Raw genomic sequence first — 27175 nt, 5'->3', positions numbered from 1 at the left:
ACAGGCACACTTACAAGGCAACGGGATCTTGAGCTCCACCTTGAAGGATGTGAGCTGGGAAAGTTTCAGCTCACAGAGATTTACAGTCACTTGAGAAATGGCCCACTTCCTCCAAGGTGTTTCTTGGATGCCCCAAACGGATGAAAACAAGAAGCGACCGTGGGCGAGGAGGAGGAGCTGGCCGTCCTCCTCGGTTGGGCAGCCCGTCGGAGCTCACCAGCGAGGCGAGGGCGGGAAGACAGCCCCCAGGCCGGCCCACGGATCCTCAGAAGGCGCGGACCTGGAGGAGGCGCCCCAGAAGGCGACGCCTCTTGCCTCTCGCCTCTCGAAGGAAGTTTGCTCTTAATTTCAGAGCCGGGTTCGCCGTCGGCTCAACTCCAGGAGCAAGCAGCGGGCGCGGACCAGAGCGGCCAGTTCCCCGGGGGCGGGCCGGGCAGTTGCCGAGCTCAGCAGCGGCGGCTCGCGGCCATGGGCGGCTCAGCCTCCAGCCAGCTGGACGAGGGCAAGTGCGCTTACATCCGAGGTACGCCCCCCCCGCCCGGGGGCCTGGGGAGCCCCCTGACCCCTGCAACAGGCTGGCTGCCGCTGTCGGGGCCCCAAGGGGCGCGCCCGGGGCCCTCTCCCTGCAGCGCGCGGGGATCCCCGACCGCAGCCCGCCCGCGCGAGCCAGGTTTCCTGCCCCAGCCGGCGCGCTCCGGCGCAGGTGTGGACCCGGGACCCGGAGGGCTTGGGAGCGAGGCAGGTGCAGGATGCGGGTGGGGACGCCGGCGCCTCCGCCGCTCCCTCCGCCTCGGGGTCAGTGACGCCCCCGCCCGGCGCACTTCGCCCTCAGGTACCTGCTCTGGACCGAGTTCTGAGCGGTTTCTGAACTGGCCGCCAAGAGAGCAACGGGGATATCCCGCGTTTCTAGAGATACCCCTGGGGATTCCCGGCCGCTAAAGCAGAATTTCCCTCTTAGTAATGTTGGTCTGGCTTTGGAAAGCACGGCGTCTGCCGCAGCTTCGCTCGCGCTTCACCGTAGCACTAGCAGCCTGATTTCATCAGCGGCAGAAAGGACAATATCATGCCGTTCCCTTCCCGCCCCGGAGAGGGGGAAGCAAAAGAGGAACACTGGCGTGCTTTGTAACTGTCGCGAAAGTTACAGATGGGGAGAAACTCATTTAGGGAGACCCTCAGAGATGTGGGGACTCAATAGAGAGCGTGAGGCAGAAACAAAACAAAACAAAACCCAAACCGAACTGAAACTGCAGGAAGTCCTGACTGTTATCTCCTTTATTTCCTGGGTGTATTTGGCCTCCCCTCTTCTCACCCCCCCACCCCAACATTGCCTTCAACCGCTACCTAACATTTGGTTATCTTACCAATTGACTGTTCTTCCCCCGCCCCGCCGCCCTATCCCCCACCCTCGGCTTCAGAAATATCTTCCAGACTAGGTATTAAACTCTAGGTCTGTTTGGCCCTTGAATCCTTTCCTAAGAGGAAATCATTTATTTGTTGTTCTTATTCCATATTTGTTTTCAGTCACCACATTTAAGACCATTTAAAAAGGATATCAAATCAGGGCACTTGAAGAGCAACGGAGTTGATTTTACAGATTCCTGCTCTGGTGCTTTTCGAGATAAAAGATCAACAATGGGGATAACACTTTGTCAAGTATCTCTTTGCTTTTGTTTGTTAAAAGGGGAAAAGATGGATGATTTATTTATATTAGTAAAACAGCTGAACTAAGCTTAAAAGAAATAAATGAAGCCTGCCTTAGTCTTAAAAGTGTGGTTACATGCTTGTGTTACCAGTGCATAGGGACTGAAAGGGCAATCTAGCAGAACTTAGTGAGAAAGGGCTTGCATTTGGATGTTAGCAAAATTGTGTTTAAGGCATTTATATAAGACTTCATTTCACTGGAAAGCCTAGGCGCACCTAACCTGGAAGCATGGCCATGTGTACACTAATCATTTGAAGTCAAGAAATGTGAAGGATTAACTTGCTTAAAGAAGACTTCCTGGCCATGCCATTTGTTGCTATTGATGCAAACATTGTACTCAGATAATAAGAAAATTTATTACCTTCTTTATTCTGAAAGCTATTAAATTATTACACATACAAAAGTGTGAGGGAGTTAGGGCAAGTGAAGAACTTGTAATGCATGTGTTTGAATGAGTAAACCTATAGCATATGGTGTGACAGTCATTACGTCCCCCAGTCTTGTTCAGCTTTCTCTCTTCATTCTATAATCAGGAGGGCACTTGCAAGGTATGTGTAGTGGGAGAGGGAAGAGAAGAGTTAAAGTTAGAATACCTCCAGAGAAGAAGACTCATCGCTTCATGTGAGAATGCTAGTCTTGCCAAAAGAGAAAAGAACCTTGGAAAAATGCATGCTGTTGTACATTGTTAGTGCGTGAGCAAATGAGGGTCACGGGGCTGTGATTTCCTGATGGTTTTGAAGCCCAGGTTCCTGAGTAAAATCATAGCCTTATCTTTACCTCTTTGCCCATTTTTTAACCTATAGATATTCTCAAGCTTTGATTCAATTGTAAGCAAAACGATTGAAAGTATGACAGTAAAGTTTAAATATACTTTTATGACCTGTTTCTCATAAAGTAGCCATCAGGGAAATACAGATTTGAAAGCTCCTGAAGCTGAGACAATAACTTTCTTTTAAGCTTGATAAACTTTGCTAACAAGGAGAGTAGCTAGTCAATATATTTTGAGTGACTTTTGTTAACTTTGGTTTGTATGCATTATAAGCAGCTGTATGCTGCTGACGCTGAATCAGCCTTTACCTCAAGACAAATCATTTAATAGCTGCCATTCCTTGGGTGCCTGAAAACACCTGCGTCATATGGATGTTTTGATAATACATTGTTTCTTAGGATTTAGTTAATCTCCAGGTAAAGATATATCAGCTATCCTAAGGAGTGACTTCATTTCCAAAGACGTTAGTTTTAGAACAATGCTCATGTTTCTTACAACAGAATAAATTTTTAGGATTGTTTCTAGAGGCCTTTCAGTAATGTCCCTTGATAAGATGTTTCTGTTAATAAATAATACCGAGACCAACTTGTGATCACATGAGCCGTGTCATATGTTCGTCTTAAGTGATGCTTTTAGCACTGACCTAAAATGATCTGTTTTTTTTTTTTTTTTTTTTTTTTTTTTGAGACAGAGGCTCGCTCTGTTGCCAGGCTGGAGTGCAATGGCGCGATCTCGGATCACTGCAACCTCCGACTCCCTGGTTCAAGCGATTCTCCTGTCTCAGCCTCCCGAGTAGCTGGGATTACAGGAACGCGCCACCATGCCCAGCTAATTTTTGTGTTTTTAATAGAGATGGGGTTTCACCATGTGGGTCAGGATGGTCTCGATCTCCTGAACTCATGATCCGCCCACCTCGGCCTCCCAGAGTGCTGGGATTATAGGCGTGAACCACCGCGCCCAGCCTATCTTTTTTTTTTAAAATGAGGAAGAAAGCTCATAGATTCCAGGCATCAGTGGTCAGTTTGGGTGCTCTTCTGTCTTTATGCCATGTTTTCTTTTCTTTTTTTAGTTTTCTGAGACAGGGTCTCACTCTGTTACCCAGGCTGAAGTGCAGTGGTGCAATCACTGTGAGCCTTGACCTCCCCTGGCTCAGGTGATCCTCCCACCTCAGCCTCCTGAGTAGCTGAACTACAAGTGTGTGCCACCATGCGCAGCCAATTGTTGTATTTTTTGTAGAGATGGGGTTTTTGCCATGTTGCCCAGGCTGGTCTCAAACTCCTGGGCTCAAGCAATCTTCCCACCTTGGCCTCCCAAAGTGCTGGGATTACAGGCGTGAGTCACCGTGCCTGGCCTCTTTTTCTTTAAAGCTTTTGGTATGCCTGAAATTAAACTATCGTTTAAAAAATTTACCCAAACCAAACCAAAACCAAAAAAAAAAAAAAAAAAAAAAAACCCAAAACCCAAAACCCCACAAAGTGTTTCCCTGTTTAAGCAATAATTTTATTTCCTTCTAAAAATTACCCTTGAATTTTTAATGAATCAAAAAGAAAACAAACCTGAAAGCTCTCCCATATAAGAAGTCCTGTGGAGGGTCGGAAAAGTACTGGACAGTCAGTGCTTCAGCTGAGAGCTATGGAATACAGAGATCCTGGTGGGCGCTTGAAGGCCTGCCAGCAGCGGATACCAGTTAGAAAAACGGTTTCTCCCCCACTGGATTTATTATTGCATAGTCAGTTACACAATGTATAAAGGGCCCAGTGGCTTCCTCCGAATGCTCCTCAATGATCTGATGCTTATAAAGTAAGAAATGAGTTTCAGCTTTAAAATAGCACATATTTTACTCAGAGGAGTTCTCTCTTATTTATACAAGGGTTAACTTAGGTGGCTAGATATAAAGTTTAAAGTGATGTGTCTAGAATGAAGTCTCCATGGGCAAGGTGGAGGATGCGGAGAGCTGTACATATCTGCTGTCTACTTCGTGTAGATGTGTCGCACTAGTCTACGCATTTGCTGCTTCGGTTATAATTTGTTGGTGGGAGATGGGCATAAGAACTGGTCTAATTTAACCTGAATATTTTTCGTAGTGTAATCTTAGAGTCCAAGTTGGCTAGTAATGGCAATATACTGTGATGAGAAAGTTAGGAAATGCATTATGGTAGACACTGTTGTATGTCAACCCAACATCCTTTTCCCATTCCTCCATTTTTTAATTTAATTTTATTTTTTTGGGACAGGGTTTCACTCTGTCACCCAGACTACAGTGCAGTGGGGCAATGATGGCTCACTGCAACCTCGACCTCCGTGGGCTCGAGTGATCCTCCCACCTCGCTGTCCTAAGTAGCTGGGAGTACAGGCATGTGCCACCATGCCCAGGTAGTTTTTTTGTGTTTTTTTTGTAGAGACGGGGTTTTGCCATGTTTCCCAGGCTAATCTCAAACTCCTGAGCTCAAGTGAGCCACCTGCCTTGGCCTCCCAAAGTGCTGGGATTACAGGTATGAGCCTCTGTGCCCAGCCCCCATTCCTTTTTCTAACAGAACTCCAGTTTTGTTCAGGTATTAAAACTCCTGGCCAGGTTTGGTGGCTCATGCCTGAAATCCCAGCACTTTGGGAGGCTGAGGCAGGAGGATGGCCCAAACCCAGAAGTTTGAGACCAACCTGGGCAACATGACAAGACCTCGTCTCTCTCTAAAAAAAAAAAAAAGCAACTCCCGATGTTGCCCTCTGTTTCAGAGACGCTAGCCCCATTTAAGGCCCCTGAAAGGTGGCTATACCTGTCATGGTGGTGTGGTCTCCTTGCCAGTGATTATAGTAGGCATGGGATTATGTTGCCAACTGGTCAGTGATGCTTGAGGGGAAGTTTGCCAGCTGCTTCTAGGCGAGTTTTCTTCCCTTTTAAAAAGGAGGCAAAGTGAAGGGCACTTCCTCTCCTTCTTTTGACTTTGTTGCATCTGAATGTGATGCCTGCAACTGCTGTTTTTATCTTGATGAGCAGGAGGGGAGCTAGCTTAAAGATAAAGCCAATACTTGGAGCACTGCAAAGCTGAAGTGTCTTAGAGAAAAGAAGCTAGAGCCCTGACAAACTTTGCTGATAGCCACCATATACTAACCCTGCATACTTCATATTATGACAGCCACTAAATCCGCTTTGAATTGGAATAGTGAAGATTGCTGGTTATCCCCAATAGCATTCTCCCCTGTTATGTTTAATGATAGAATCTCCAAATTTTAGCTGTCCACATGAACTCCCATAATAAAGATATTTCCCAAACTCCTTCGCAACTAAATGGGTTATGTAGCTGAGTTATGGCCAATGGGATGTAGACAGAAGTGCTGTTCTAGAAAGTGACATTAAAGGGGAAGGGTATGACCATCTTCATCCTAGTCTCCACACTGCTGGCTGGATTGTAACCATGGCTGGGGCAGCCATCATGGACCATGAGGTGTCCTTTCAAGAAGGAGCACACATAGGACAGAGTAACTGGACAAAAGGAGGCTAAGTTCCCGTGGTTTCATAGAGTAGAACCTCCATACCAGCCCTGGATCGTTTACCTCTGGACCTTAACAAGAAGGAAAGAAACTTCCATCTCTTTAAGCCAGTGTTATTGTGGTTTTATTGTTATGCACAGACAAACCTTATTCTAACTAATATAATTATCTTCTTTTAACTTGTGGCCCAAAGCATCCTAACCAGTACACTAAATGCTGCCTTATTGGGTCCCCTTTAAGAAAAAGTAAGCCAAAGAAAGTAGAAAGTGTGTAAAGATTATAGTATTTGTCTCAGCTCTTAATTTGTAGACAGGAATAGGCTTTTGTAAGACGTGAGAAATTGCAGCTCCTCCAGAGTAGTGGGGATGGAGGAAACAGGAGAAAGTGGGCCCACTATGAATAACGCACAAGTGCGTATTGATCACTTTATATTTTAAGTGAAAAAATTGCCTTCAGGCATGCCAGATTACCAAGGAAGCCAGCAGGAGTTTCAAATAAGGAAAACTACTGCAAATTAGGAATTGCTAGTATCAATAATTACTTTCTATTTCCTTTGGTCTTTGTGAATTGAAAGCAATACTTTAGAAATGGGAAGCTCTTTAGGAAACCAAATCTCATGTTGCAAAACCATAAAGGATTTTGTGAGTTGTGAGTTTCATAGAGTCAACCACAAAGACAGAAAGACAGTAGACTGAGACAGATTAACATTTTCTCCTGTACTTGTGGAACAAAGAGTGACTTTCCCTCTTGTGGCTTCTAATACAAGCCTTGAACCCCATAGAGTTAGAAGATGATTTCAAGCCCTCGTCTTGATGAAAAACTTCTTTTTGCTATGGACATCGGCTGTAAGAGGGCCACGTCATCAAAGGTGCTCTAGTAATAGTAACTACTAGGATGACAATAGTAATTTGTATTATCTTTTACTGTGAACTACTGAGCTCATTGTAGTTTTACTCTGTTGTAATCTCTGGGAAGATCTGAACTGGGTTCACAGGTAGAAAGTGCAATAGCAGGAGCCCAATTTGTAAAGGTAGTTTCTAATTTCATTAAAATAAATGTACTGTGAACGTTTTACAAAATATGTAGTGTGAATCATGGTAGTGAATTTTAATCTCTTAATCAGAAATTGTAATTTTTTTGTTAGTATGGCCGGGTAACATCACTCTAAGAAATAAGGTACATTTAACAATTTGCACTGTGAAATGGGAAATGAAGTCAGAAGTAAAGATAAAAGCATAATGGAAAGGAAGACAGGAGAATAAAAGCACAATTCATCTGCTATAGTCTATTTAAGGCACTTTACCAACAGTTCAAAACTAACACACATATGTACACACACACACACACAAGGAGAGAGAGAGAGAGAGGGAGGAAAAGAGAGAGAGAGAGAAAGAGATTTAACAGAACCCTAAATGCAGTACAGATTTTCTCCTTTGAAACTGGAAAATTCATTTTAAAAACAGACTAGCAAGTTGCTGCCAATGTGAAAATGCATGCCAGCTTTTAAAAAGTGCCCCCTGCTTTTGGTACTGTATGTTTTTTTCTCACTTAGAGAAGAGAATAAACGCTTTAGAGATATGAAAGCAATTAATTCACTTGTGCAAATTGCAGGTTTTAGGACCTAAGGAAGTTTGTATCTCTATGCTTGATATTGTATGGAATGAGTCTATAGGATTAAAATAAATTAATAGTTTTTACTAGGAGCCCCAAAGTGACTTTTAAAAGGTCCATAGTCTCAAGGAATTTTGGAAGAAGGGTAAATGTCTCTATGCCAAACCATGTGGATTTTTTTTTCTTTTTCCTTTTTAAAAACGATTTTTATTTTAAAAGAAAACATAGGCCCAGACAGCCACACAAAACAAATGCATAGCTTAGTGAATCATTATAAGGCAAATACTTAGTAGCCACTACCCAGGTCAAGACATAGAAAGAACTTCACTAGCCATCAAAGAAGGCTTCTGTGTGCCCCGTCCCAGTTGACCTCTTTGTTTCTCCAAAAATGCCGACTATGTTCAGTTATCTATTTATAACTACCCCAAAGATCCTGGCTCTTAAAACAGGTATTTATTTGCTCACAATTCTGCTGAACTGGGCCCAGGCTGGGTGGTTCTACTTTTTATTTTTGCTGGTGGTCATTCCTGTGGATGCGTGCATCTGGTGGATCAGCTGGTGGCTGGACTTAGCTGACAAGGCTTTCTTGCACTCCAGGTGGCCTTTCTGCATGACCTCTCCAATAGGATACTGAACTGTTTAAATGGTGGGTCGGATCTTACATTGCTAGAGTGTAAAAGCATGTAGAAGCTTCTAGGACTTCTTGTGGCTTAGGCCTGGAATGGCGCCGCATTACTCTGCCACATTTTGTTGGTTAAAGCTGGTCTCAGAGCCAGCCCAGATTCAAGAGAGGACTACACACAGGCATGAACACCTGTGTAGGGGCCACCCTGGTAACAGAGTACCACCTCACTAATCCTAGCTTTTATAATAATGTCTCCCTCTATTTCCTTATGGTTTCATCACCCAACTATGTATTTTTAAACATTGTAGTCTTCCTCACTTAAAAAGATGCCTTTTTTAACCTATACGTTTCCTCTGCATCTTTTACTTGCAGCTGATCTGTTGAAAGACTTGAGCTGTTTGATATGTAGAGTTGTCCACAGTCTGGAGTTTTCTCATGGTGCAGTTCCATGCATTTCTCCTGTATTTTCTACAAATTGACAGAGATGGTGAGACTTGATCAGTCTCACAATCAATCCTTTTTTTTAAAACTTTTAAGCTCAGGGGAAGATGTGCAGTGTGTGCAGGTTTGTTACATAGGTAAACAAAGCACCATGGAGGCTTGTTGTATAGATTATTTCATCACCCAGGTATTAAGCCTAGTATTCATTAGTTATGTTTCCTGATCCTCTCCCTCCCCCCACCCCCTTCACCCTCTGATAGGGCTCAGTGTCTATTGTTTCCTTCTACGTGTCCATGTGTACTTACCATTTAGCTCTCACTCATCAGTGAGAATAAATGGCACTTGGTTTTCTGTTCCTGTGTTACTTTGCTAAAAATAATGACCTCCAGCTCCAACCATGTTCCTGCACAGGACTGCATGCATGTGTTCATTGCAGTACTATTCACAATAGCAAAGATATGGAATCAACACAAATGCCCATCAGTAAAGAAAATGTGGTGCATATACACCTTGGAATACTATGCTGCCACAGAAAAGAATCAGTCCTTTTGTTAAGACTATAGGTGGTGGTGTGTATTCTTCATCTGGAGGCACATAATAGCTGGCTGCCTCTGTTTTTGTGATGTTAGTCGCTGTTCTGTTGATGCTTATTGCTGAGACCCATAATTTATTGGGGGTTGAAAAATGGTGATATTCTAATATGTCATTTTGTTTTCATTTATTAGCTGGGATAATTTTATAGAGCAATACTTCCCATATCTGTCATTTGGTTACCTAGTATGATAGTTCAAAAGCAGGAAAAAAAGTTATCTTTTCCTTTTATTTACCAGTGTTCAGTATAATCTACTGGTTTCTTGTCATCCCTTAAAGATGATCAATTGTCCTATAAAAATCATGAACTCACGAATCCCATTGTAATCCTTATTTTATTGAAGCTCCAATTTCCCATCATTGGCCAATGAAAAACTCTTCAAGTTGGCTCCTGAGTCTTTTGGAAATTACCCCGTAGTATTTGATAGCTTCCTTGCCATCTGGTATGTCAAGGTATTTTAGGTTCATCCTGTTTCTTTCCTGTCCCACACCAGGAGTAAGCAAAATCTATAAGAACCTCTGATTTCTTTTAGTGGGAAATAGTATTTCAATATTACAATTTGAGTCTAGCTGTATGTTCATTGCTACAACTGGGTTGGCCGTTATTTCTGGACATTTTTTAGTTTACAGAACTAGGGAAAATGTATCTTTTTAATATTATATTTATACATATCCTGTTCCGCACTGAGAATCATGGTTCTCAAAGACACTAGGCAATGATAGAATTAAATATGCTCAAATTCTCATTTGCTTTATCATACTAAATACACACAACGCTCTCAGAATAATAATACAAATACTGCCATCATCAATTATGATTATGGAAAGCTGTTGAACAAACTGTTTTTAAAATCAGAGACAAAATTTTTGTATATGCTAATCTAATTCTTCCCCAACTTTATGATTTTACTATGTTAAAACATATAATCATTATATTCTATTCTCTTTCCTCATTCACTCTTTGTTTCACAATTAAGTGTTATTTAACACATCAGTCCTTATGTTGATGTCTCTCTGGTGTTTAGAGTTCATTATCTAGTAGATTCCTCAAGAAGAGCTCATGGGAACATAACAAAGAAGTATGAAGATAGGATTAATTAAGTGGTTCAGTGATATCACCAAAAGCCAGCTTATTTCTTTCTACTGTCTGTGGCCCAGCTCTCTTATGGTTGAAAGGTGGCTGCAGCAGCAAATAGTATTAAATTCTTAGGCACAGCAATGTCCCAGAGGCTAAAAAGAGATCTGTTTATTCTTTGAGTCTCCTTATAAGAGCAAGGAAGCCTTTCCCAGATGCCTTACTAGCAGACTTTCCCTTACATCCCACTGATCAAAATTGGGTCACACATTCCTTCCTAAGCCATCACTGGCAAGAGTATGGAATTATCATGGTTTGGTTAGAACAATCAAGATTCACCCCTGAACTGGGGTTAGGGCCATTTCTCTGAAGCACATGGTTATAGGGAGGGTCATGGATACCCAAACAGAATCAGGTTCAGTTTAGCAAGAAGGAAGCATGATGGCTATTAAGTAGGTAACCAACATTACAGATTTTGATAAGTGTGATGAAGGGATTAAAAATAGTACTGAGATAGAAAACTGATGGTGGCAATTGGGCATGGAGATGAGATATACTTGGCTGTGGTATTCAGAAGGATAATAAGTTGCTATCTGTGTGAAGAACAAGGGGGAGTACATTCTGGTTAGAAAGAACAGCATATAGAAGGGGGAGGAGGGGGAAGTACTTGAAGAAACTGAAGAAAGGGTGTTATGTTGGGAGTGTGGTGAGCAAGAGGGAGGTTTGATGGGACGGGATGCCTATTAATATTTTGTTGCCTGGCCGGGCGTGGTGGCTCACGCCTGTAATCCTAGCACTTTGGGAGTCCCAGGCAGGTGGATCACGTGAGGTCAGGAGTTCAAGACCAGCCTGGTCAACATGGTGAAACCCTGTCTCTATTAGAAATACAAAATTAGCCAGGTGTGGTGGCACATGCCTATAGTCCCAGCTACTTGGGAGGCTGAGACAGGAGAATTGCTTGAACCCACGGGGGCTGAGGCTGCAGTGAGCTGAGACTGCACCACTGCACTCCAGCCTGGGCAAGATAGAGTGAGACTCCGTCTCAAAAAAAAAAAAAAAATTTTTTTTTCTTTGTTGCCTGTCTGTCACCACTAGAATGTAAGGTGTATGAAAGCAGGGTCTTTGTCTTGATTCATTGCTATGAAATTAATAGCACTCTCAGCAAATAGATCAGTGGCTGGTCCACAGTTCCTGACTGATAAATATTTGCTTAATGCATGAATGAAAGGAGAACAAAAAATTTTAAACTGTAGTGAATATCTTAGAAAGTAAGAGAAGTATTGCATTTGTAAAACAGGTTCAGGATATGATGAAGAAACAATAATAGAATAAGAAAGAGCTCTTGGAAATTAAAAATCTGATGATCAATATTTTAGAAAATCCAATTGTTGCTTTGGAAAATAAAGTTGAGGAGATCTTGCATCTAAATTCCAAAATCTAAAATTCTTATTTAAATTTAAACAGTATATTTCAATTATTGTTATAACTTAATTTTTCTCTTTAAAAATAATTTTTAAGTATGTATATGTCAGATATTACACATTTGCCACAGTTGCTGATAAAACTTGTCTTTATTTTAACTTTAAGCATCTGTCTGCTTTGCTTAGACAGTAGAGCACAAACATTAAAAGATGGAAAATAGAAGAGGCAATGTAAAAAAAAATTAAAGGATCAATCAAAAAATTTCAATATCTGACTAACAGAAGTCCCAGAAAACAGAGAACAAAGAAAATGAAGGGGAGAAAATTATTAAACAAGTAAAAGCTTATTTTCTAGAACAGAAGATCATGTGTCTCTGGATTTATAGGGCCAAAGAATTCCCGGACTTCACTCTGAGCTGGAAATAGTTCATGCTCCCATCATCCAAATTAGAAAGGCCTTATAATATATAGGTATGGGTTAGAGTCTTCAGCAGTAGTGAGCAGAAATTAGCCCTAGACTAGAAGGCTGCTCTGGACCTGCTCTAATAAAAATTTAAGAGCAAACCTCAAACAGATCAAGCTGATCCCAAGTAACTTAACTGCCTGCTTGAATAAAGTGCAGATTCTTTATAGGAATACAACAAAATACCCATTCAACAATGTAAAATTCACGATATCTAATATCCAGCATCCAGTTAAAAACTATCATAGTAGGCAGAAGAAGAAGCAGGAAAATATCCACAAGTATAAAGAAAATAAATCAATAGAAATAGACTCAGGAATTATAGACATGGTGAAATTAGCAGACAAAGATGGTAAAGCAGTCCGTATATGCTCCATGTGCTAACACAGAGGCAAACGTGAACATGATGAGAAAAATGGAAAATATAAAAAAATCTTTCTGGTCTCCAGTTCAGGAAAGAGCAATATGACTACTGTGTTTCTGTAGCCTCCTGGAGTATCTAGGCGGAATGTAGCCGTACTGACCTGCTACCAACATTCTCCATGGAGCTGGGAGAGGAACGAAGCAGCCTGCAGAGAACTGAATGTACACGGGGAGCTGCTGAGATGGGGCTGGTCTGGGGCCAGAGCAGCTGAGCAGGATCAATTCAGAAATGAAGGAAAATTGTGGATGTTCCTTTAAAAAGCACATCATTATTGGTGGCCTTGTGCCCTTAATTCTGGTTTGCACACAGAACAAGTGACAATTTCCATGATTAGCTAAAAAGAATTCAGAGATTTTCCAAATTTGGATTGAATGTGTTTGTTTAAAGGATTATTTCCTGTGTAACTCATTCAGCACGAGTTACACAGGAAAAAATGCCTAAGCAAAGCAGATGCAGGCTTAGAGCTAAAATAAAGTCAAATTTTATGAGCAACAATGGCAAATGTGTAATATCTGGAGTATAAATATTTAAAATGGTTTTGTTAGAGAGGAGAGTTAAATTAGTAACAATAATTGAAAGATATGGTTTACATTTAAAGTAAGTAAGAATTTTAGAGCATGACTAACACCTGAGCGTGTCAAGTGATATGTAAGTTCCTAGCTAAAAATGCTAACTCCTAGTCTGAGAAATGATAATCATTGTAGTAAAAGCTAACATTTATTGAGTGCCTACTATGTGCCAGGCAAGTGAATATCTCAGACAAAAGGTAACAGGATATCAAATGCTCTTCCAGAAATTCTAAGTGTTTCTTCTAGAAATTCCAAGTATGCATAGCTTTTTCTTTAATGAAAAGGAGTATCAGCTTGATAGAATTTGAACACTCAGCTGCTTTAGCTACCTTAAATGAGCTAAATGGAAACATTTAGTAAACTTTTGATTCCAAATCTTAATTCTAAATTATTTGGCTATTTGTGTGTGTGTGTGTGTGTGTGTGTGTGACTCCTCTGTCACACAAGCTGGAGTGCAGTGGTGTGATCTTGGCTCACTGCAACCTCTGCCTTCTAGGTTCAAGCGATTCTCCTGCCTTAGCCTCCTGAGTGGCTGGGACTACAGGCTCCTACCACCACAGTTGGCTATTTTTTCTTGTTTTGCATTTTTAGTAGAGACAGGGTTTCACCATGTTGGCCAGGCTAGTCTTGAACTCCTGACCTCAAGTGATCCACCTGCCTTGGCCTCCCAAAGTGCTGGGATTACAGGTGTGAGCCACTGTGCCAGGCTTGGCTACTTTTTGAAGTGGATATTTTCAATGGGTGAGATGGTAGATTATAAATAGCTTAATCCAGAAATTAAAATTCATCTAAATGTTAGCAACACATAATATGGAATTTATGAATAGGCCAAAACAGCCATTGCAACCACGTTAAGCTAACTTTACATAAAATGGTACTTTTATGCAACTGCTTCATTATCAAATAAAATATTTATATTTGGGAAGTAAGGCATACAATAAAAAAATAAAAATAAATGGAGCGTTCACCTTTGTAAAACAGGCACGACAATTTCCTGAGGACTTGCTGAATCTGAAGTTGGATTCTCTGGAGATTTTGGACTTGTCGACTGGCTGCCTTCAGTTTCTCCTATGAAAATGAGGACAGTAGTAATGCCCAGTGAGAAAAGGAGAGTCAGAAATGAATAATATGATGTAATAAATGTGATATAATTCTCACATAAACAAGTCCTACCATTATGTTAATCAATTTGTTTTACTATCAGTAATGGCATCAGGCCTTCGCGGAGTAAATAATTGGCTTTCACATACTGCTGAATAATACCTAGCTCACACATTTGTTCTGCAGACTAATTAATGTTTCACAGTGTTTAAACACAATGCCTCTACAGAAGCAATGGCATTATAATGTGTTGGGACACTCTAGTATTGTAATTAGTGCTAATTAGGTTCTTTTCAACAGCTTGTGGAATTTACAAATTACTGCCTGTAAGATATTCTGCTTTATTTGTTCCTTATGAAAGAGTCAGATGCAAGGGTTTAAATAGGCAACTTTAAACAACTATTCTCAAGGTCCTACACATACTCCTCCCCTCAAACCAGGGAAGGGCAATAGGAAGACTCCCTTCTCGGGATGGTTGTGAGGGAGAGCAACCTCAGTGGTATGCTAGGAGTCAGCTCACACTGACTGGCAACAGCTGAATCCAGGCATCTTTTCCTAACTCAGAGCTCAGTGACATCACATTGGTAGCTTCAAGTCAGCCATGGTGGGAGTCTTTTTGTGTTGTTGTTGTTTTTTGAGACCCAGTTTACCAGCACATCACTGCTGGTGTCCTTCTCTTCAATGTAGGGAAGCTTGTGGCAATGTTAACCAGTGGGCAGTGGCCTGAAGCCATGTTTCAGTTATACATTAATTAGAAGGGACTAACTGCTGAAACAGATATCCCTCAAAGCTCAGTGGCTTATGATGATTTGTATCTCACTCATCACACTATCCAAGGTGATTTGGTGGGGGGCTAATGAAGGGCAGTGGGCTTGTGTGTGGACCCAGACTCTTTTCATCTAGTGCATGGTACCATGGACACCTTTGGTGATTTGTTGAATCCTATGGACCCCTTTTTAGAGTAACATTTTTTTAATGAAAAAAAAATATAGAGGATGATAAAAGAAACCAATTTTATTGAACTGTAGTTATCAAAATATTTTTAAAATCTGTGATATGATAATATATGTGCTCTTTATTAATGCATTCAATGACAAGTTCTCATGGAGGGTTTAATAACTACTGTCGTTTTGAAGAAGTGCTATTCTAAGATATGCAGCACCTTAAATGTGCTAGGAAAACATCTGTGAGCTCCATTGGTGACAAAGTCACAAGTACTGCTGAATTCCATTGTGTTTTGTTGCCTACATTCAGAATTGGAGGAAGTGCTGAATTTGAGTTGAAGGTTAATGAAACACAGGTGTTCTTTTCCTCCATTCAATGTTTGGATGGCCTGAATTCTATCCACAGAGCCCATGAGGGGCTACAGGCCCCAGATTAATAATCCCTGACTTGGCTGGGCATATCCCAGCACCTTAGAAGGCCCAAGGCAAGAGGATCACTTGAGACCAGTAGTCTGAGGCCGGCCTGGGCAACATAGTGAGACCTCATCTCTACAAAAAACAAAAATGAGCCAAATGTAGTGGCGCATGCTTGTAGTCCCAGCTACTTAAGAGGCTGAGGTAGGAAGATTGCTGGAACCCAGGATCAAGTGATGCTGCGGTGAGCTGTGATTGCACGACTGCATTCCGGCCTGGGCAAGAGTGAGAATCTGACTCTTAAAAAAAAAGAAAAGAAAAGATAAAAAGAATCCCTGACCTAGTGACTAGTGGCTTCATGATCCTTAGGGCCGCAAAGACTCTAAGCAGACGCTGTGCATACATCTGCAGATAAGGGCAGATAGACAGTGGAGGATTATGTGGGTAGATTTTGTGCTCCAGGCCTGGAGGTGGCTTACATTATTTCTGCCCAACTTTCTCATCTCCACATGACACACCTTACCTTTGTATCTTTCAATTGGCAATTCCTGTCAAAAGTCCTATCCCTTGTTTTTATTGTCACTTTTTCCTTTATATCACCTCAACATGTTGAACCTAACATTTCAATGAATACATTTTCTACTTGAAGTGGATTCTAATTTTGAAGGTAGGGTATATGCTTCTTCTTATTTATGTAAGAAAAGTTGAGGCTGGGCTCGGTGGCTCATGCCTGTAATCCCAGCACTTTGGGAGGCTGAGGCAGGCAGATCACGAGGTCAGGAGATCGAGACCGTCCTGGCCAACAGGGTGAAACCCTGTCTCTACTAAAATACAAAAAATTAGCCGGGCGTGGTGGTATGCATCTGTAGTACCAGAGGCTGAGGCAGGGGAATGGCTTGATCCTGGGAGGTGGAGGTTGCACACTCCAGCCTGGTGACAGAGCAAGGCTCCATCTCAAAAACAAAACAAAAAAGAAAAGAAAAGAAAAGATTGAAACCTTCTAAACCTATTTGTCCAGTGCGGAAGCCATTAGGGACATATAACTAATGAGCACTTGAAATGTGGCTAGTCCCAGTTAAGGTATGATGCAAGTTTAAAATTTTACACACCAATTTTGAAGTTTTAGTAGAAAGAAATAATGTAAAATATTTAATTAATATTATTTAATACAAAACTATTAATAGCAATTACACATTGAAGTAATACAATTTTGGCCCTATGATTGGCCTAAATAACAGAAATTAAAACTAATGTAATCAGTTTTTAAAAAATTTTAATGTGGCTACTGGAAGACAAAATAACATTTGAAGCTTACATCTATGGTTCACATGGTATTTCTTTTAGACAGCTGCTCTTGAATAAAGATTCATAGAAGATTGGCCGGGCGCGGTGGCTCAAGCCTGTAATCCCAGTACTTTGGGAGGCCGAGGCGGGTGGATCACGAAGTCAGGAGATCGAGACCATCCTGGCTAACATGGTGAAACCCCGCCTCTACTAAAAATACAAAAAACTAGCCGGGCGTGGTGGCGGGCGCCTGTAGTCCCAGCTACTCGGAGGCTGAGGCAGGAGAATGGCGTAAACCCGGGAGGCGGAGCTTGCAGTGAGCCGAGATCAGGCCACTGCACTCCAGCCTGGGTGACACAGCGAGACTCCGTCTCAAAAAAAAAAAAAAAAAGATTCATAGAAGATTCATAGAGCTACAAGGAAACTTAGAGATAAGCATCTAATCCAACTCTTTTGTTGTAATCTCAGAAGCTGAATGAGCTATTCCCATTTGCCTAGCTAGTAAAGCACACATAGGCTTGGAATTCAGGTCTCTATGCTCCTGGTGCAGAGCTCTTTTCATAGTCCATGGTATCCAACCAAACCAAACCAAACGAAACATTTCCAAGATTTAAGTTTCCAGTTCAAACCAGAATATACTCTGATTCTGAGTTACACATAAGCACCCTGAAAATGACAAGCCTTTTTTCCAATTTGATGTATTATTCAACCCTCAACTTAAAACTTAAGGATAATTTCCCCTGGCCCTGAAGAACTGCAGGCACAAGCAGCCAGCCAGACAGGCTGGTGCTTGACTCCCTCATTAACCCAGATATAAGAGGCCCTGAGGTCGTTTGCCTTTGCCCTGGTCTTCTGCATTTCCCTTAGCTGAATGGTTAAACTCACAAAGAAATGCTAAAATATTCTTATCTCTTCTGAATTTTGTCTTAAAGGGATGGAAAGACGTGAAAACCTAGTATTTCACATGACTACCCCTTTTTCCTAGCCAGAAGGTGGCACCCTGGATAGCATTTAAGGGAAATAATGGATGAGTTTCATTTTCTTTTGTCTCATTTTCTGTTCTTGGCTTCCACTCTAGACCTATAGCCAAATTCCCAAGGTCTGGAATATTTTCTGACCTTTTCGTCCTAGAATATTCCGAGGTTTTCCCCACCCACTCACTCCCCCTCTGTAACTCACCGATTTCCATAAAATCACATTTGAGCCATTGTGTATGTAGATAATGTTTCAGATAAGGGCTTAGATTTTTAAACAGTTTCTTATCTTAAACAACGTAGTGCCAATACATAATCTTTCCCTCTTTGGAATTTTAAGTAATGAAGTGCTCCTTGAATCATATAATTTGTAGTTGAAATTGAAATAACATCATTACTTTATTCAGTGTTCTTTGGGAAACATCGTCACTAGGCTCTAAGGTTGTCTCATTTTCTCTGAACTTTCTCACCATTTTCAGTGGTTTCTGGAATGTTAAGTTCTGAGAAGCCATAAGATATGTCTCCTGATCCATGGCAACTTTAGTGACTAACCCACTTACTGACACATTTCATGTTTTAGCATTTCCTCCCTTCAGTATCATTATTTGGCACTTTCACAAGAAACTCCTGAGGTGTACTATAGCTAACTACTTTGTTTATTTCAAATCATCACTGCTATTGACATCAGTGGATGCCTGAGAAAGGGAGCACAAACCTTCATGTCTCCATATGTTTTTAATGAAAATATTTGAGGCCTTAAGGTGTGCTGATAACCAAACTCAGCGTTTTTCCAGGAATATGTTTAAATTTTTGCATTGTTCCTTCTAAGGAGAAAATATACATATGATGTATTTTGCAAAAGAGCATAAGTTTCACTAAGATATGTAAACGACGCTTTCAAAATGATATTTGTAATATGTCTCATTTTTAGAAGAGTGGACAAAATAAAATGAACTTACAGAGCAACTAAACCCTTAAAAAACATTTACCATAAAATGTTAACTGTGCAGCTTTCTTGATTCAGTAGGGCACTGGCTGTCGAGGTAGAGTACCCAAGTACAGATAATGGCCCCATCTCTTGCTAGCTGTGCTACCTTCTGCAAGTTACCTAACCTTCTCTAACCTTGGTTTCTTCCACTACAAAGTGGGGATAATAGTACCTCAGAAGGCTGTTGTAAAGACTCATTGCACTAATCCTCGTAAAGCACTTAACACTGTGATAGGGACATGGACTCTCAACAACTGGTAGATGTTTTATCATTTTTAATAGTATACCTTCTGCAGTCTAAAGTCAAAGATTTTAAATAAACCGTAGATCAAATAAAATACTTTTCTTCAAAATCCTTAGTCAACCAGTCCTGGAGCCAGTTGGAATCAGAACTTAATTTCTATACATTTTCTATAATTTATGGAGTTGAGACTACAGCATGCTTCAGACTTAATAGACAGCATAAACTTGAGGGGCAAGTACATGAACTTGGTGCGGAAGAACTTGTTTGAATCCTGGTTCTGGCACATACCATGTGACTTTGGGCTTGTCTTTAGGCCTCGGTTTTCTCATTAGTGAAACAAGTTGTTTAATTGATTAACTCTTTTCAAAAAAACTTACTTAGGATGAACTTATAAACCTTAATTTGGAGCATTTAGTTCAAGCTTGTGCAACCCATGGCCCGTGGGCTGCATGTGGCCCGGAAAGGCTTTGAATGTGGCCCAACACAAATTCGTAAACTTTCCTAAAACATTATGAGATTTTTTTGTGTGTGATTTTCTTTTTTAGCTCATTAGCTATCCTTAGTGTTAGTGTATTTTATGTATGGCCCAATACAATTCTTCTTCTTCCAGTGTGGCCCGGGGAAGTCCAAAGACTGGACACCCCTGATTTAGTCCTTAAAACCTCAAACGTCATGGAACACATCTATTTCTTTTTTTTCTTTTTTTGAGACAGGGTCTTGCTCTGTCACCCAGGCTGGAGCATAGTGGCGCGATGGCTCACCGTAACCTCAGTCTGCTGGACTCAAGCTATCCTCTCACTTCAGCCTCCTGAGTAGCTGGGACTGTAGGCATGTGCCACCACACCTGGCTTATTTTTTCAATTTTATTTTGTAGAGATGAGGTCTTGCTATGTTGCCCAGGCTGATCTTGAACTCCTGGACTCAAGCAATTGCCCACCTTGGCTCCCCAAAGTGCTGAGATTACAGGCATAAGCCATCACGCCTGGGCCTATCTATTTCTTATAATAATGAAGCATTCATTGTGTGTCTTTCCTTCTAGTCATCAAATAGAAATATGCCCTGTTCTGTGAAACAGGATGAACAAAACAGACTAAATCCCTGCTGTCATGGCACTTACATCATGGAGGTGGTGGTAGGGAGAAATAAAATTAAGAAATAATAAGATGGTATCGTTGCCAAGGATGATGAAGCAGGGAGGTCAGTGTGGTTACAGAGGAATGAGCAATGGGAACTGTGAGCAGAGACAGGGCAGCAAGGTAGGTGGGAATCACATCTTAGGGGGATTTATAGGCCATTGGAAGGACTTGGGTTTTTACTCTGTGTAAGAAGAGACACCATGGGGAGTTTCGAGGAGAGGAATGCTGTTGTCTAAATTATCTGACTGTTGTGTAGAGAATAGACTGTAGGGGAGACAAGGGAGGAAGCAAGTCAGACAGGAAGAAGCTAGAGCTGTGATCCAGGCCAGGGATTATGGTGGTGTGGACTAGGGGGTAGCTGGAGGTAATGAGACGTGGTTGAGTTATAAATACATTTTGGAGGTAGAACTGACAGGATTTGTTGATGAAGTATGTGGAATATGAGGGGAAAAAAGTGGCTTCAAGGATGACTCCACGATTTCTGACCTGAACAAAAGAAAGAATGGAGTTGCTGCTTACTGAAAGAGGGAAGACTGGGGGAACACATTTGAGGGAGAAAATGAAGAGTTCTCTTTTGGACAGGCTAAGATTGAGATGCAAGTGGAGGTGTCAGCTAAGTTGATGGATGTCTCATCTGATAATCACTGTCATTTGTTAAGTGGCGTCTTTAATTACCTGCCAGGCACTAGGGTAAGAACATTATACGTGTTACCTCATCTAAATTCTCATAATAACCCTCCAAGATAGGTACTGTTATCATTTGCAGATGGTGAGACTGAAGCCCAGGGAGACTGTGGCAAAGGCCACGTAGCTATTATTTAGTGTGCATGGTCCTTCTTGAAGCCAAAGCCCCACTCTTGCATACAATGTCACTCACTACACATCCACTAGAGGAGGCGGCTGGGTGTCAGAAAAATTGAGCTGAGTTCATGCTCCCATAAGGAGTTTGCTGTATGGCTTATATCCATTGCCTCAACCTGTTTCTGTATCCATTGCCTCAACCTCTTTCTGTCTTAATTCTCATGGATACCTTGAAGGTTATTGAATTCAGGTCAGAAATATCATTTACTATTTAAGAGCAGAAAGATGCTGATGATATATGCTTACAATATATTTTACTTCTGATGATTACAAGTAATTTTCAGCACCAAATACTATAATTCAAGGAAGCAGTACAAACTGTCATGTAATGAAATTATTGTTTCCCAAGGAAATAAGGTTGGATGCTGATCTATGTCGATTATTGTCTTCTTTTATAGCTGAATTAGGCATTTGGCCACGAATTTTCATTTCTAGCATAACCTAATCGAAAACCAGCTTCTTATTTGTGACGCTACTGAGCAAGTGAAGTTTTTCAATCTATATTTCACGATAGTCTTTAGATGAACAAGCAGAAGTATTATCATGATGTTCTCATTTGCATAAGCATCTTCTTGACAGGTCATCAGATATCTTTATCGTTCTTGGGTATCGTTCATGGGCTGCTGAAAGCATTTCATGATCTCTAGCAATTCATCTTTTTACCTAGTTTAATGGCCCTTGTTACATATCAGGAGAATGATGGAGTGAAAAGGCAATGTGTCCAGGGCCTGCCTGCCTAAGAATGTGGAGAAAATTACATTGGGGAATAAATTATATTAACTCCTTCTCATCATTCAGTTACCTTTTGTAAATTTCATCTCACTATGCTAAACAATCTTGGATGGTCTGGGAAAAATGTCGTGCACCTTCTCACCAACAGGTTCAGATTCCTTGTTCATCGTCAAGATAATAGAGACCAATTATATTATCTCATGAGATTATCTGCATCTAAATTAACAGACTACTCTGCACTAGTGAACAGGGTGAATGTATTCATTTAGGTTGGGGTTGGGTGGGGTTCTTACCTTTATAACTCTTGTTTTTTTAAAATGATTTTGGAGATAAAGCAAATAAAAAATCATTATCTTGATGGAGTAGTTTTAAATAAACATTTGATGGAATTATCTTTTTATTGTTTCATTCTTGGCCGCCATTCAACAATAATGATGGTGGTAGTGATGGTGATGACTGTTGACTGCCTGGGGGTGTAAGAGCCTTACCTGCGGCTGGTCTGTGACAGAGCAGGGACCCAAACCCAGTATTGCATAATTTTCTGTGGATATTGTCATACCCAATTTCCCGATTAGAAACTGAGACTTAAATTCTAGTCCGAGATTCTTCACTTGATTATGTGCCCCTCAGCATAATCCTAGTTCAATTTTAAGAGTTACTCCGAAGGAAAACTTTTTCACAGAACTAATGACTCCTCTGCTTTCAGAGGGAAGTGCAGTGTGCTATCTCTTACCCTTACTTAAACTTATAGTTGGTTGGACAAGCAGGAGAAAAACTTGGGTGGCTGTGTGACTATGGAAAGAGTGGAAGAAGGATTCAGGGCAGCCCATGTTTGGGTCCTCTTTGTGCAACTTATATAGCTGAGTTTCGGTTCCTTTGTATGTGAAATGGGATAATAACAATTAATTTACATTTTGTCGTGAGAATTAGGTTATGCATGTACTGTGTTCTATTCATACGGGCTCAATAAGTGGTGGTTATTCTTTTTTTTTTTTTTTTTTTTTGAGACGGAGTCTCGCTCTGTCGCCCAGGCTGGAGTGCAATGCCACATCTTGGCTCACTGCAAGCTCCGCCTCCCAGGTTCACACCATTCTCTTGCCTCAGCCTCCCGAGTAGCTGGGACTAGAGGTGCTCACCACCACACCCAGCTAATTTTTCATATATTTTTTTTTAGTAGAGACAGGGTTTCACTGTGTTAGCCAGGATGGTCTGGCTCTCCTGACCTCATGATCTGCTCACCTTGGCCTCCGAAAGTGCTGAATATTCCACTTTCAAAGAAAAGAAAATCTCTCACCAACTGTCAGAGTATAATAAATCCAAAAGATCCAAAATATTTTAGAACAAGAATTAGGGAAAAATATTAAAAGCCATTACTTTTATTTAAATATTTTAAGTAACAATTAGTTCTGACTCTAAATTACTACATAAAACACAAAGAAAAATAGAAAAAAAGTAAATTATCCATGATCCTTCAATCTGTTGTTAAGTAATATTAGTATCTATTTCCTTTCTCTTCTTTCTCTTTTCAATATTTCATATAAGCATATCCACACACATAAAAAACAAAATTTGGATCATATTTTGTACAAATCTTTATACTGCTGCTCCACATTATATTGCAAACATTTCCCTTATCATTAAATAGTCTCCAAACTCTTAAGTTTTACTGGCTGTGGAGGATACTAGCTGTCATATGTCCTGTAATTTATTTAACCATTCTCTTCTTGTTGGAAATTTAGGTCATTTTAAATTTTCATTACTATAAATAATATTTTAGTGAACATCCTAATGCATACATATTTATATGAATCTCTGATTACTTTCTTAGAATTACTTTTTAGGTGTCAAAATGTGAATAATTTTTAAAAATTATAGTTTTAAGAAGAAAGGCCATCATAGATGCATAATATATCAGCCACACTGAATTTCTCACCTCTTGGAACACAGTAACTGGTCTGGACTCTCGGTAGCAGAAGTTTTATCTTATTCATTTTCCTACCCCTTTTGTGTTCCATGATATCTGCCCTATTAAGGTCAACTTGTTTGTTGAATGAATGAATAAATGAATACATGTATGCTTTGAACAGAAGTTAATTGAGTCTAGACCTGTTTCAGATAGAAATGTGCTGGAATTAGCTCTTTCTAAGTACCATATATATCTAAAAACTCTTGAAAACAAATTCATAAGCTTATATAATGGACCATTATGATAGTTCTTATTCCCAAGGATTATTTTATTTTTATTTTCTATTTTTGAATATCCCAATATGCTTATCTGGGACTAGGTTGAATAAATAATTTGAGAGTTCTTTTTCTCCATTATTTTTCCACTTTGCTGGAAGTGGAACATTTGGGGGACATTTCTGTATATCTTATAGTTTAAGGAGATTACGGTAAAGGAATAAACATCACGTGCTTGCTCTTTTGGAAGGGAATTTAAAGGTCATTAAAGATAATTTCATGCTTGAATGCCCTTACCAAGGGGGTAAGCAGCTTTCAATACCTCCAGTAATAAGAAACTCACTATCTCCTGAAGCCAATCAATTCATATTTGGACAGTTTTTTGTTAGTGAGTTGTGCCAGGACTGAATTCTTCCTAGTTTCTGCACCGCCTCTTGGCTCACACTTAGCCCCTGCGCCAAGTCCTCTGCCATTTCCTCTTGCCTAGGCCCAGCCAGCTGTCTCTGGTCTTTGGCCTCTGGCCCTTGATCAGCACAAGGCTCCTGTCTATATAGGAAGGGGGTTCGATGTACAGGAATCTGGGATTCAAACCCAGGATTATTTGGTTAAAGCCAGGCCTTTTAAAAAATTATTGTTGGAAAATATACATATTTATGATGTTAAACATTGGTAAGTGTGCAATCATCAGCATTAAGTATATTCACAATATTGTATAACCATCACCACTATCTATTCCCAAAACATTTTCATCATTGCCAACATAAACTTTGTACTCATTAAATAATAACTCCCCATTCCTTCTCCCCCCAGACCCTGGTAACGTCTATTTCACTTTCCATCTATGAATTTGCCTGCTCTATGTACCTCATATAGTTAAATAACACAATATTTGTTCTTCTGTGTCTGAAGCCAAACTCTTTTTTACTACACCCTACCTTCATAGCATCGCTTTCTATCACTAATGCAATTTGTCTACTTAACCTTTTTAAAGTCATTTGAGTACAAGAACTGTCACACTTTTACAAAGATCTCAAAGACTTGGACTACATGTCATTTGATCCAACAGAAGGCAAGGTAGGAGAAACAATGCACTTTTTTTTGGACAGAGTTTTGCTCTTGTTGCCCAGGCTGGAGTACAATGGCACGATCTTGGCTCACTGCAGACTCTGCGATTCTCTTGCCTCAGCCTCCTAAGTAGCTGGGATTACAGGCATGCGCTGCCACACCCAACTAATTTTGTATTTTTAGTAGAGACAAGGTTTCTCCATGTTGGTCAGGCTGGCTCAAACTCCCGACCTCAGGTGATCCATCTGCCTTGGCCTCCCGAAACAATGCATTTCTTTGTTTTGAACTATATACTCCGTTTAAGGCAGCTTTTTCTTCCTGTTGTTCCAGATTTCTTTTTATGAAAATATGAAGAGTGGAGAATGTGGCCCTCCCCTCCCAATAGCAGTTATTCTAGTTTTTATTCTGCTTTTTAAAAGAAATATCTCTATTATTTCTCCAACAAATTTGATAGAAACTTTTAGTTTAGAAACAGTTACTATTTGCAATCTATTTTTTTATCATGAAATTTCAAACCTTCCCACTAATATCAACTCCATAATCTTTCCTGGTGTTACAATTAAGCTCCAAGGCTTAAATAAATCTGCATACATTTCCATTCATCCTTCCTCTTTCCTCTTTTTGAAAATCAGATCTACATTTGTCCAACTCTTCCAGCACTCCCACAGGTTGACAACAGTTTAGCATTCTTATTTGTAAATTTTCTCAGCATGCTGGATTGTTATTTTATAGAATCTCACTGTTCACTTTAAATCTCTAATCTTCAGCTTCCTTTTTCTGTAACCATATTTAGTCTACTATTTTAAGTCTGAAAATCACTATTCTTGGAAAAGAAGTAATTATGAAAGTAATAGGGGAGCAGTTCTCCTTTCACTTTGTTATTCCAGCAACATGATGTCATTGGTGCCAAACATCTGGCTTACTTCTCCCTTGTATTCCTTTTGTTCGTAACATAACCATGAGAATGCTTCTTGTTGTTTTTATGAATTATAGGTCTTAATCTATCTGTCTCTATTTTTGGAGAGACCCAAAACTCTCTTGCATTTGTCCTTGAGGAGCCCTTCTTTCTTTTTTTTAATCCTAGCACTTTGAAATCAGCAGTCATAATAGAACTATGTAGGAAACTCCATCCTTTCTTCCTTGGTGGAATCACCATCTGTGACTATACAGACAAAATTGTCCATAGTCTGTGGACAGATGGATGCTATTTGACTCTCGTTCAGAAGGCTCTTCCCACAGAGTCATGATTCTGTTTCTGCTGAGGCTTTTGAAATCTGCCTTCTTGAAGTCCAGGCTTTCTTGTCATATTTTCAGTGACTCTCTATCTGGCTATAAGAAATGTCAGGGTAAATGTCTTTTATCTATTGCTGCTGGAATGGAGTTGGACAATTAACCAAAAGACAGTTAAAGTAGCAAATCATTAAAAGATACACATATCTTGAATCTTTTAACTTAAAATATATTAATGAAACAAATATATTCACTCGCTACTCTTTGACATAGGGCTAAGGTCTTTTTTTAAAGATTGGTTGCAGTCCCACATTGTCATTTTTGCATCATCTATAATTTTCAGTCTTAATTTCTTTTAAGTTGGGCAAGACCTTGTAAAGAAATCTGATGACAGAATCCATCTAGATCTGTATTTATAGTTGTTTTACCTACGTGTAATTTAACAGTAATTATTTTTAGAAACTCTTTAAAAAAAATTTCTAAAGCATATTTTACAAAGAGAGTGAAAAGCTTGGATGAGTAGAGGGTGGTTAAGAGGGTTTCTGCCATGTTCTGTCATGACATCATTGATTTCAACCAAGGTTCGTTATTTCACTTCACTAGCTGGTATCTCTCCAAGTAGCAGTTCCCCTGGTTACTTCCTCTCTCTATAAAGAAAAATTCAGTACAGGCAGTAACTTGCCAGACTTTCTGCTTTTAGTTTAGAGTCTCCAATCAAATGTAGTGGAAGTTTCCCATCATAACTGTTTCATGCCTCTATGCCAGCATTGTAAACTAAATTAGGAACATATCTCTCATTTCTTCCATTTGGATAGACAGTTTGTTAATATCTATTTCGTTAATA

General features: G+C 40.3%; 1 protein-coding gene across 1 annotated transcript in view; it reads left to right on the top strand.

Annotated features, from left to right (window-relative positions):
- Nucleotides 1–278: 278 nt before the first annotated feature.
- NIBAN1 (niban apoptosis regulator 1) overlaps nucleotides 279–27175 on the top strand; it is a 173609-nt gene continuing 146712 nt past the window's right edge. The window contains exon 1 of the mRNA XM_024793704.2: nucleotides 279–523. Coding sequence (XP_024649472.2) covers nucleotides 469–523 — 55 coding nt within the window. The 5' untranslated portion in view covers nucleotides 279–468. The remainder of the gene's footprint in view (nucleotides 524–27175) is intronic.

Source organism: Macaca nemestrina, chromosome 1 (assembly GCF_043159975.1).
Source record: "Macaca nemestrina isolate mMacNem1 chromosome 1, mMacNem.hap1, whole genome shotgun sequence".
NCBI classification, from domain to species: domain Eukaryota; kingdom Metazoa; phylum Chordata; class Mammalia; order Primates; family Cercopithecidae; genus Macaca; species Macaca nemestrina.
Note: the sequence above shows the minus strand (reverse complement) of the source record. Positions and strands in the feature narration are given on the sequence as shown.